The sequence below is a fragment of the Chinchilla lanigera genome, unplaced genomic scaffold, assembly GCF_000276665.1.
Source record: "Chinchilla lanigera isolate Chin_1 unplaced genomic scaffold, ChiLan1.0 scaffold00105, whole genome shotgun sequence".
Taxonomy (NCBI): Eukaryota; Metazoa; Chordata; class Mammalia; order Rodentia; family Chinchillidae; genus Chinchilla; species Chinchilla lanigera.
This window is the reverse complement of record NW_004955506.1, coordinates 1,744,437-1,756,478: the sequence shown is the minus strand read 5'-3', so window position 1 is coordinate 1,756,478 and position 12,042 is coordinate 1,744,437. Positions and strand designations below refer to the sequence as shown.

Below are 12,042 nucleotides of genomic sequence, written 5' to 3'. Positions count from 1 at the left end.
AGGCGGGGAGACTTGCTGCGCACAGACAGCATGTGGTTCTGAGAGGGCCAAGCATGCTGTTACAGCCTCACTGAAGAAATGGAAACCATATGTGGCCTCAGAGGGCACAGGTGAGCAGGCAACCTGCACAGGCTGTGGTGACAGGATGCAGCTGCTGGCCACGACTAGGGCCACAGTGCTGAATGACCAAGAAACTCATTACCAGGCCTACCTGCAGCTGAGTGAGATGAGAACCAGGTGGCACCCACTTCTGTGCGGGTGGTCCCAAAGTGCTCAGGATCACATACCTTGCTGTCCAGGAGAGGGACTCACCACACTAGGACCCAGCTCCTGGCTCCCAGGATGCTACCCCTCACCCTGACTCCTCTCTTCCTTCTGTAGCAGCCAGCATCTGCACCTAATCTGCCAGATGGCCCAGAAGCAACGCCAGACTGGCCTCACCAGGAGGACTGAGCCAGACCATTAGGTGGGAAGGGCAGTGGCATCCAGCTCTCTCTCATGTGGACACTCCCACTCCATGGGGCTGGCTCTGCTGCAGAGCAGCACAAACGACTTTGGTTTTGTTTCTCCAGGGACCCTAGTTGCCCCAGTGCCTGCCTAGCAGGCCCAGCCTGCTTCTTAGCCTGGTGACCACAAGGAACCAGGACAGGACTCTCTTCATTAACCAAGAACAGCACAGGAAAACATCTGCAGCCAATCCAAGCACAAGGCTGTCCAGAGGGGAAGGCTCTGGGAGAGCCACTCAGAGCAGTCCGCACACAGGGACAATGCTGACGAGGCTTGTCAAGCACCGATCACAGCCAGCCTGAAGCCTGAGGTCCCTGTGCTGAGGCAGAGCTGACATGAGCTCAGGCACAGCCAGCAAGGGTGCTCTCACCCAGGCTCCCTTTGAGAGACTGTTTCTTCTGTCCATCACAGAGGTTTGTCTTGAGTAGGTGTCATAGCTAGCACTTCCATGGCAACCTGAAACTCACCAGCAAGGATAGCACTGCTCCCCCACAAGGTCTGCCCAGTCACAGGTAGATGGACACCTGGTAGATCTGAATCCAAGCCTCACTGTATAGATGAGCCAGCCACATGTGACTGCACTGCTGTGAGCTGCAGAACCTGACCATCACCACATTGCTGCTGCTCGGAGCCAGCAGGCAGGCATGGGTCTGGACCTGCAGGCCAAGTGGAGACAGAGGGCCACCACCAGGATATTTTCTGAGGTGGCCTGCAGCTGCGTGAGGGAATATGAGCTGTAATTCTATCAGTGGGACTGGTAAACAAACAATAAATCACATAAAATAGTAAACAAAGCTGAGACATCATGGTTGACTTTAAGAGAAAATTAGCTAGAGATTTACATCTGTAAAACAAAAAACAAACATGAGCAACAATTTACATACCTGTCAGTGCACCCACAGCAAGGCACTGAGATCTCAGCCAGTACAACACCATCGCCTGCCCATAGACAGATGTCACTGGCCAGCCCCCATCGAGTGTGTGCCTTAATGGGTGAGATGAGTGGGGCTCAGCCCCCGCCCCCCAGCTCTATCACCCATGGATGGAGGCTGCTGCCAAAGAGCAACATGCTTGGTGCAGAGCCAACCGACAGCCCGGAAAACACCACCTACACTCTGTGGCCCAGGGGACATGTGGACACTGGGGGGATGGGGGAGGCCTGGGGCCATGTGCGTACCTGAGAGTCGGGCCGCGTCTGCTTTCGCCACACCCTCAGCCTCCCCTCGGCGGCCACTGGGAACCTCCTTTGCCAGGTCCACAGGGGCCTCTTCGCTCACAGACAGGGTGGTAAGTGTGCTGACCACCAGCACACCCAGGCCAACCCAGAGCACCACCTGGACCAGACAGAGACCCACAAGGTGTAGTCACAGCAGTGAAAATTTTCTTTGCAGGGAACAGAGGGGTGCAGTGAGGGGAATGGAGCTGCGGGTTGGGCAATGGCATAGAGCATCCCTCCAGGAGGGCAGCACAAGCAGGTGTCTAGCTTGCCTGAGGATGGTGGCACCCAGCAGACAGCCTGCCTGCTGATGGTGAGGAACTGTAATGAAGCCAAGAGTGTCACCGTCCCCTAATCCATCAGAGTGGTGTGCATGCCCATATGTCCTTCCCTGCCTCAGAGATGGCAAGGCCAGGATGGGGCGATGGAGTCCAAAGGGCTGTGTCTCCGGAGAACTGCCAGGTGAAGAGGAGCTTGGGAGAGCACAGGCAACGCGTGTGTGAAGGCTGCAGAGACCCAAGCCCTGATCTAGCTTCCCAGGAAGGGGCCAGGTCGCTTGACTACATGGCAAGAGGAGCAAGAATCTCGGCGCAACTGCCCAACTTAGCAGGGTACCTTGCACGTATCAAGGTGCAGGCCCTGTGCAGAGGACACAGGATACATGGGTATGGATGATCTTTCCCCAAACATCAGCCACACCCAATGCCCAACATAAGCTGGTCGTATCCAGAGATGGCAAGAGGAGGCTGTGCTGGGTCACTGGGGAGACAGGCTCCATCTCCCTCAGCTTGGTAGGGTGCTTGTCAGTGTCCCCACAAGCTGTACTCTGGGCACTACTGACTTTTGAGGGGCCTCTCCTGCCTTCTGAAGGGCCCCACAGTGGGTCATAAAGTCTGCAGTTTTACATACGCCTCACCATGTAACCGTCCTGTTGCAGCTTGGGCTATTTTAGGACATGCACTTGCCGGGCCAACCCTTTCCTATGTGCTCTGCTGCCTCAGCATGGGGCGCTGCTACCTCTTTGTTTCAGTTTCATGATAGGGCCAGCAAGGCGGCCTTCCTGTCCAGCCAGAGACCCCCACTGGTCTACTGCCCAGAGGTCTCAGAGCCAGAATTCCTAGTCCTTTTCAGAAAGGTATGTTGACTCTTTAAACCAATCAGCTCAGAAGAACTAACTGGTGAGACTTTCCCAGGTCTAATGCAATTACACAAAACAGATTTCCATGGGACAGAGAGACCTACAGTCTCTGAAGTGGGTAGTGACCAACTCAGAACAAAACTCAAGGAAAAGTTCGTCTGCTTCTTGCCACCAGACACCTTGAGCTGGCTCCAGCACCCACACACATGCCAGGGTACCTGACAGTTCTACAGGGCTCTTGGGGAACCCACAGGACCCTCTGGCAGTAACCACAGCTGGCCTGCATATAAAGGAATAGCAGGGCTGCCAAAGGTACATATCGGGCACTGTCTGATCCAATCCCTACAGGGCAGAACCTATAAACACTGTGATACACAGAGCTCAGGGTCAAGAGCTCCTGGCCCCTGCTCTGCCTTAAAATTATTCTCTTAAATGTTCATGGGACCCAGCCTCAGCTGTGTGGCAGAACATCAGCATATTATATTCTTCTTAACATGGAGCAATGATAGTGTCTGATGGTGGACAGAGTAGTCTTAGAATAATAAAGGTGGAAACTCCAATGTCCTGAGGCCATCAGCACCTCACAGGGAAGGCTTGCATGATCAACAGCTGCCAGCGGGTAACCCAGGCCCATGTGGCACAAAAATTGGCATGGGAGGCAGCCCATGAGGGTCACAAAAGTCATTAGAACCCCTACTACGCCCTCGTGCCTTCACTAAATGGAGACTGCCTCTGGGCCTTCTGTTTTCAAGGCCCTGACCCTCTAGCTGCAGTACTCTGCCTTACAGTATGGAGCAGAAGTGAGATGCAGCCTCCAGAGCATAAGATTCTCCTTTTGCACTGGTGTGTGAGGGTCTAGTTGCTGACCATGTGCAAAGGAGTGATCATAGTTCCCTTGGGGTCCTGAGTAAGAATGGGAGCCCAGCTCTGTACTCCAAAAACAGTCAGCCAGGGTGGACAAATCCCTTGCAGCTAGGAGCCTGGGAGAGACAGCTGGCTAGAGCACAGCCTTAAGCCAAGGGAGAAGCCCAGCCTGGTCTCTAGAGCCCCAGCCCAGCTCACCAGTACCATGCCATCCAGTAGCTTCCTATGTGGTGCAAGAGCGCTTCTAAATGAGGGGACCAAGTCAATAAGCAAGATCCTGTGTGTCAGACATCTATTTCAGAGGTCTCTGGCTATGATTCTGACAGTCCACAAGACTTCTAAGCAACCCTCCCCTCAGGGAATAACTGGGGACTCCAGTACTGTGAGGGCCTGACACAGAACAGAGACAAGCCTGGGGGGTATGGGAAGAAAATGGCTTCTACTCCCCCTATCTGGACTATGGGAGCCACTCGAATGCTATGCTTCCATGACTGAAGGAACACCTGGGGGCTGGCTCCAACTACCCTGCAGCCTGTGCCTCAGTTCAGGTCCCACACCCAGCAGGGTGGTGTCCAGGCCCCTGCCATACCCAGTCAGCCTCACTCTGGTTGTGTGCGGAGGTGCACTGCCCTCTGCACAAGATGGTGGCGATCACCCACATTTTTCCACAAGCACGTGCTTCCTGCCCCAGCCCCCTCTGGCAGTGCCCCTCTGCTCCCCCAGGCTAGCTTTCCTTGCCTGGGAGGGTCTCTTTCTTCTAAAACCATGTCCTGGTCAGGCTCCAGTGCCCCCTGCTGGCTTTAGAATGGCATCAACTCCACAACAAGGATCCAGACCAGCCTCATTCAGGATTAGAGACTGACAAAAAAATCAACACATGAGAGCAGACAAGGCTTCCTTTGGTTCACTGGGACCATTTTCATTAATTATCTTCTGGGAACAGCCTCAGAGCACCTTCCTTCCAACACCCACCGTCACCTACCACATACCACCTCCACTGACACATGGCTCTTCAAGACAGGGCCACTAGCTAGAAAACAAGCTGAGTGCTCAGGTGAACCGAGCACTGACTCTGGGCCTGTCCCATCTGTGGAAGCAGCAGAGCTCTGGAAAGGGCCTGGCCACCATGTCCCAGCCCCAGCTGACTTCCAGAGTGCATCCCTCACAACTTGTAAGCTACAGCAAACTCAGGTCAGCTGACCTGAGAGTCTGTTCCAGATCAGAGGGCAGCTGGCAGGTAACTCCTCAAGATACTAATTCAGAGGGAGAACTGTAGGATCTCCCCAACATGGTCAAAAAGTAGTTCAGAGCAGGGTGTGGTGGCGCACGCCTGTAATCCCAGCACTCAGGAGACTGAGACAGGAGGACCTCCATGAGTTTGAGGCCAGCCTGGACTACAAAGCAAGACCCTGTCTTGCAAAACAAACAATAGCAACAACAAAAAAGTAATTCAGACAATGTAACACATGTTCTCGGCTTTAAGAAACCTAGTAAAAGCCAGGCATGGAGGCACACGCCTGTAATTCCAGCCCTTAGGAGGCCGAGGCAAGAGGACTGCCATGAGTTCCAGGCCAGTCTGGGCTACACAGTGAGTTTAAGACCAGCCTGAATGACAGAGACCCTGTATCCAAACAAACAAACAAACAAACAGTGAAAAGGGGCTGGGTAGGTCTTTGATATGGTGCAGTGTGTGCTCACATCCACATGCACACAGAGCTGTGACTATGTACACTTGTTAATACACATCAAACCAAGAGCCAGCCTCAGGCTGAAGAGCCAAAACTAGGAGCCATTCCAGCTGGGTCAGGGAGACATTGAGCTTCTCCCTCACACCCAGGCCCTGTACAGCAGGCATGTGAGGACACCTGGAAAAGAAAAAGGGAAGTGCTGTACCGATGGGAAAGAAGGAACTGAATTTATCATTCATTGCAGGTGAAGAACCAAGAGGTTCAGTAAGGGAAAGTCCAGTCAGGTTAACAGGTAAAAAAATTAATGTATGGAAATCCACAGCTTCCCTACATACAACCACTTAGAAAAGCCAACAGAGGAGATCCCAGCTGAGCAGCTGCATACAGGAGACATGCAGATGGGCTGGAGAGCAGGAGGCCTAGGAGAGCGCATGCAAGGCCATGCCCAACTGGATGAGTGGGAAGCGCATAGATGTACACTGTAGATTAGTCAGGGTCTAAAGACATTGATTCCTCCTAAATTTTTTTTTTTTTTTTTTGGGTTTTTGGGTTTTTTTGCAGTACCAGGAATCGAACTCACGACCTTGCGCTTGCCAGGCAGGCACTGTGCCGCTGAGCTAAATCCCCAGCCCCAATTCCTCCTAAATTAACCTACAGCTTCCATGAACTCCAACTAGATCAAAAAACAAAAAGCAGAACCTATTTTTCTTAGAATTCTGTCACTTGGTTCAGACATTCATATGGAAAATACATCAAATAAGAACACTCAAAAATACATTAATAACAGCAAAAAGCAGGGATTCAAACGAATCCCTTATAATATATTAATAAGAGCAAAGAGGAAGGATTAGAATTAAAGGTTTCAGAGTGGCAGCTCAGAATGCAGCGAATGCTGTTACAAGGCCATGATAATTAAAACAGTTCAGAGGGGGAAACTGACCAACAAACTAAAAGTCCCCAACTAGGCCCATCCACATGTAAGAAGTTAATATATTAACCCTTCATTTCAGTGAGGATTATTCAAATGATTCATATCAGTTACAGATTTAGTCAGTAAACAGTGCTCTACAGCCAGGGAATCACCTAGAAAGAGAGAGGATACCTACTTGATTCTTATACAAAATAAAATATAGAGGGATCAAAAATTTAAAGGAAAAAAAAAAACACTGGACAAAGTGATGGAAGAATTTTTTTAAAAATAATACTGGAGTGAGGCACATCTAAGTGATTTTTCTTCCTTATAAAGAAATAAAGCATGATGAGCTTGAGACTTTACAGATGGAGAAAAACATTTGCAATCTGACAGGCAATGGGCTAATTTCCTCCAACTGACTAAAAACTTCTGCCTCAGATGATGGTGGAGCAGCAGGTGTCAAGTTGCTCTTTGTACAACAGTAAAAGCTGGACCGAAGCCCTCAATCACCTGACCAAAGACAGTGGTGAACAACCTGGGCAGCTCAGGCTGGAAGAGCTATGACCCAGGGGACAGCACTCACAGAGGCTTGCTGCCAGGGCCCTCACCATCATGGTGCCGGCACCAGGGAAGACACCAGGTGGCAGTCTAGATGCCAGCCAGACTTAGAAGGCTGGCCATCAAGAAGGATCAGCAGGGGCTCTGGCAGTCACAGCCCCAGGGACAAAAGGAATCCCAGAGAAGCTGACGGGCACAACCCTGTGTGCCATTCTCCCCCGAGGCTGTACCAGCTTCCACCTGTGCAGGGATGAGCAAGGACTGAGCACAAGCAGCTGCCAAGAACATGAACTGCAGCAGATAATTCAGCAGCCTGAGGTGGACAGCGTTCAGTGGAGACCCTAGCAGCCAGGGCAAGTGGACACAGGTTTGCCTCAGCTGGACCCAATCTTTTCCCTATCCTATCTGATGGCCCAAAGGTCACATCATCCAGAACCTCTGCAGTTTCTCAAATACAGTGGCTGCAAAACACCAAGCATGCCAGAAGACAGGACCAAGACAGAAAACCAAGAAACCAAAAAGGAAAGGATCGGAAAGGATTGAATACAGATGCTCCTTGACTTACAGTGGGGCTCCATCTCAACAAACTCAACACACATTGAAACTAACCTAACTTGAAAATGCATTGAACCCACCTCCTCTACCAAATATCCTAGCTAAGCAATCCACCACACAACAGGATTGGTGATTTCCCCTCTTGCTTGCAGGCTGACTGGGAGCTATAGCTCACTGCTGCTGCCCAGCATCATAAGAGTATTACACTACACATGGCTCACTTAGGAAAATATCAAAATTCAAAACTCAAAGTACAATTTCTACTGAATGCTTATTGCTTTCATAATACCATAAGGTCAGAGACTATTAAGCTGAGCTATTAAGTCTGGAACCATGTGTGTTTGAAACAACAATAATAATGTTGTGTAGGGCAGTTCTATTTTTTCTTTTTTTTTTGGTACCAGGAATCAAACTCATGACCTCAGGCTTGCCAGGCAAGCGCTTATGCCGCTGAGCTATATCCCCAGCCCTCTTTTTTTTTTTAACTAACTCAGTTTATTGGTACATTTTAGGTATACATAATGATCACATTCATCATAGGAAATTTGTACCTGTACAGGATATATCTTGATTCCCCCTCCTCAGCTTCATCTACCCGCCTTTCATCCTCTCCTCCCCTCCTTATTTACAAAAGCTTTGTTTCCATATTTTCCTTCTTTTCACTTTTTTTCTTTTCGCTTCCTTCCCTTCTCCCACACCCCTCCCTAGTTCCCCTTCCCATTTGAACATTTTCTTCCTATTATACAATATCTATTATACATTTTGGTCCTTATTTACACTTTTAGTTTCTCATACCAGAGAAGCAATGCAATGTTTACATGTTTGTTCTATTTATTTCACTTACAAGTATGGCCTCAAGATGCAATTACCTAAAAATGCCTCAAGTTTATCCTTCTTTATGGCTGAGTAGTACTCCATTGTATTAAAACATCATATCTTCTTTACCCACTCATCAGTTGCTGGTCATATGGGCTGTTTCCAAGATCTAGCTATTACAAACAGTGCTGCTAATAGCTAGGCATTGGTGGTGTACGCCTATAATCCTAGCACTCGGGAGGTTGAGGATCATTTCAAGTTCAAGACCAGCCTGGGCTACAAAGTGAGCTTAAGGCCAGCCTGAACTGCACAGGGAGACCCTGTCTCAAAAAAAAAAAAAAAAGGATCATGTCAATTGTTCAATCTACTCTGTTTTCTTTTCTTTTGTGGCAGTACTGGGGATTAAACCCAGGGCTTTTGCACTCAGCTACATCCCTAGCCCTTTTCTTATTTTTAATTTTGCAACAGGGTCTTACTAAGTCACTAAGTTGTCTGGCTGGGCTTGAACTTGAGATCTTCCTGCTTCACCCTCCAAAAGTGCTGGGATTACAGGTATACACCATGGTGTCCAGCTTTAATCTACTCTTTGATGCAACCTCAATGAAAATTTATTAGGCAGAAGCCAACAGGCCATTCTAAGAAAGAGCATTTAAAGAGAAATACAGTGAGAAGTCTTCTATTATAGGCAATCACAACATACTGCAAAGCAGCAGCCCCTCAAACCAGCAGCAGTGGTACAGCAGACAGCAGTGCCCTCGTGGACAGAGAGGTCCCAACAGCCTCACATACCCCTAGGGGACTGAGAGAGACCTGTGTGGGAAAGGATGGTGTGGCTTCACTGGAGACCCATACAACTCACTGCAAACCAATCTATTCAGGGTGAAATGCAGATTGAAATGTGAAAGATAAAATTAAAAGCCTCCAGACTATATAACTGTCTTCGGAACCTCGGAGCAGGCACAAACTTAAATAGAACATAAAAGCACTGAGGAAAAGAAAAAGATCAATAAACTGGACCACACTAAGACTGGAACTTCTGTTCATCAAAAGATGACCTGAAGAAAACAAAAAAGAATCCAAGAGCAAAACATTTGCAATATGTACTGCTGAAAAAAGGCATCTAGAATCTATTAAAAACTCCTGTAAGTCATTAAGAAAAAGACAGATAAGCCAACAGGGAAAGAAAAAAAAAAGGTGAAGAGGCATTCACAAAATACGACAGCCGCACAGCTAATGAGCACACGAAAAGGCCCACAATGTCACTGGTCACTGAGGGCTGCAAACAGGAAGCCTAGTAAGTCGCACCACACCCCAGCACACCCTTCAGAAGGGCTGCTGTTTAAGAAAGGGACAGTAAAGGCAGGTGCAGTGGTGCACATCTGTAATCCCAATACTGCTGGAGGCTGAGGCAGGAGGATGGCAAGTTTGAGCCCAGCGAGGGCAACTCAGCAAGACCCTGTCTCAAAATAAAAAACAATAAAGGACTTGAAATGTAGCTCAGTCCAAAGCCCTGGATTCAATCCCCAGTACTGAAAAAAAATTAAAAGGGATAGTAGATGGGAAGTGCAGTGGATTCTCCATGGAGTGGAGGCACCAGGGAAATCCAAAACCCATGTGGCAGAAGATGCAGACAAAGCAGCAGATCACAGACCAACAACCTCCTCCCAAGTGCAGAACAACACACTCCACTGGCACCAGAAGCAGCGTTCAGAGCTGCAGTGTTGGACCAGAAGCCATCTGTCCTGCTGAGTGGTGCGTAAAGTGAGGAAAAGGCACAGAAGGGAAAACCGCACTACGAACTCCTCCCACATGGTCATGTGGGTGAGCCCCAGTGGGAGGCTGAGTAAAAGGCCAACACACAGGACATGTGTGAGACTCCACTTGTGTCAAAGACAGGCAACATCACCCTGAAGTGTCAGCAGACAGCCAGCAGTAACCTCTGGGGCATGGGGAGGGTGACCAAGGTGTCTAAGGGAAGCCTCAGGTGCTAGATGCTGTCATCTATACCCCCACATGCTAGTTTTGTGGCTGGGGTCACTGTGCAAAACTGTTTCAAGCCGTACACACAGTTTATGTGCTTTACTACACACATACTCTACTTTTAAACACCCACCCATATACATCAATAACAAAAAGCTCAACAACCTTGTAACAAGTGAGCAATAGCAAGAACAGTTCACAGGAAAAGAAATGCAAGTGGCTCCCAGGGCTGAAAAATAAAGACAGACAGGAAGGGCTTTGGGGACAGAGGCTCCTCAGGTCTGCCCATGGGAAGGACACCCCCAGGATCACACTCTGGCCCAGGAATCCCATGTCCAGAACCTTGCACGCATGGAAATGCCTGTATACAGACCATCACAGGTCACTGGAATACTGTGTGTAAAGCAAAAGGCTGGGGATGGGCTCCATCAGAGACTGGAATTATGGAATTTTCCTGCAATGTAGCACCAGGAAGCAGTTAAAAACAGCAAAGCAGCTGGATGTACACACACACAGACACACACACACACACACACACTCACACACACTTGCTGAGGAGCAACTTGAGCAAGATTTTAAGGAAAAGCAGCAGGAAGCTAGATCACTATTAAAAAATAACAAAAATGGCATAAGAGCGAACACATGCAAGCTCATGCATGCAGTGTCTCTATGGATACACCACAAGTGCCAGCAGTGGTGCTCTCTGGGCAGGGTGGAACCCTGGGGATGGGACACCTATCACAGCATGGAAACCCTCTGGGGAAGAAGCCATGGCAGGGTCTTCTCTGGGAAGCCCCAGTACACATAGCTCACAGGTTCAGACCCACTGTTTCCCACACTTCTGTGACCAAACATCCTCTGAGCTAGCAGACTGCAAGTGAGTCAGCAGACCTGCTGTGAACACCTGAGTGGGACACTACTCTGCGACAGTCCTCTGACACCTAGCCCAGCCCACTGGGTGTAAGCCCCTGGGCACTCACTCACCTGGGCAGAGAGAGCGTTCTTTTGGGCCTTCTTGTAGATTAGAGCTGGGCAGATGAAGCAGATGAGGCTCCCCATCGTTGCTCCCGTGAGGCCCAGGATGGTCTCCACTAGGAACAGATGTGACACCAGGCAGTGAGCAGGAGAGGCCTCTGCAAAGGGTGGCCTCGCTTTCCCCCAGCACACAGGGATGCCGGGGAGGTGCTTTATGGCAAAGGCAATGATCAGGAACAAAGGCACCAGATCCATCAGACTGATCTGGACCTGGAGGAGGGTGGCTGCTGGCTTTGATTTTAAAGGGTCAGGCTCTAGAGATTTCCCAACAAAATCAGATGCTGGCTCGGCATTGCCTGGGTCTCGTTGCTTGGTACTTGGCAGGTGACCCAGTGGCCTACCTAGGACCTACATGACTGCCAGGTATACTGGCTGAGTGCAGCCACTGTCAAGAACTTGAACAGGAGGCCTCTGGGGAGGACCTGCGAGTTCCCCTCTGTGACAACACACTCCCACTCACCAGCTGGGAACGGGCTGGACAACATGAATGCTTCAGTGCTCCCCTGGGTACATGTGGACAACTTCAGGAGTTAACAGAGTGTGAGCAAAGAACGAGGAGCTCTACAGATAGACAAAGTGGGCCTGCATCTCAGCACACAAGTATCTGCCTAGTTGTGAATGACTTGGGTTTCAAAATGTGCCTGCTGTGCCATCAGGCTGACAATGTTGTCCCCAGCCTTTCTCTTGAGCCAAAGAAAAATACGACTTGGGTGCTTCTAGACTTTTCTCAGGACACTAGAGAGGACAGCATGAGACTCTAGGACACAAGAGA

The 12,042-nt window shown here is 49.6% G+C and overlaps 1 protein-coding gene across 7 annotated transcripts in view; it reads right to left on the bottom strand.

Annotated features, from left to right (window-relative positions):
* The window catches only part of Slc38a10 (solute carrier family 38, member 10), a 43,157-nt gene that overhangs the window by 11,104 nt on the left and 20,011 nt on the right, over positions 1-12,042 (bottom strand). For 6 of the 7 annotated variants that reach the window (XM_005407280.2, XM_005407281.2, XM_005407282.2 and 3 more), the window contains exons 10-11: positions 11,220-11,326; positions 1,685-1,841 (exon numbers count right to left, since the gene is read on the bottom strand). In XM_005407280.2, the coding sequence (XP_005407337.1) occupies positions 1,685-1,841; positions 11,220-11,326 (264 nt within the window). The remainder of the gene's footprint in view (positions 1-1,684; positions 1,842-11,219; positions 11,327-12,042) is intronic. The other variant, XM_013506030.1, reaches the window with a different exon arrangement.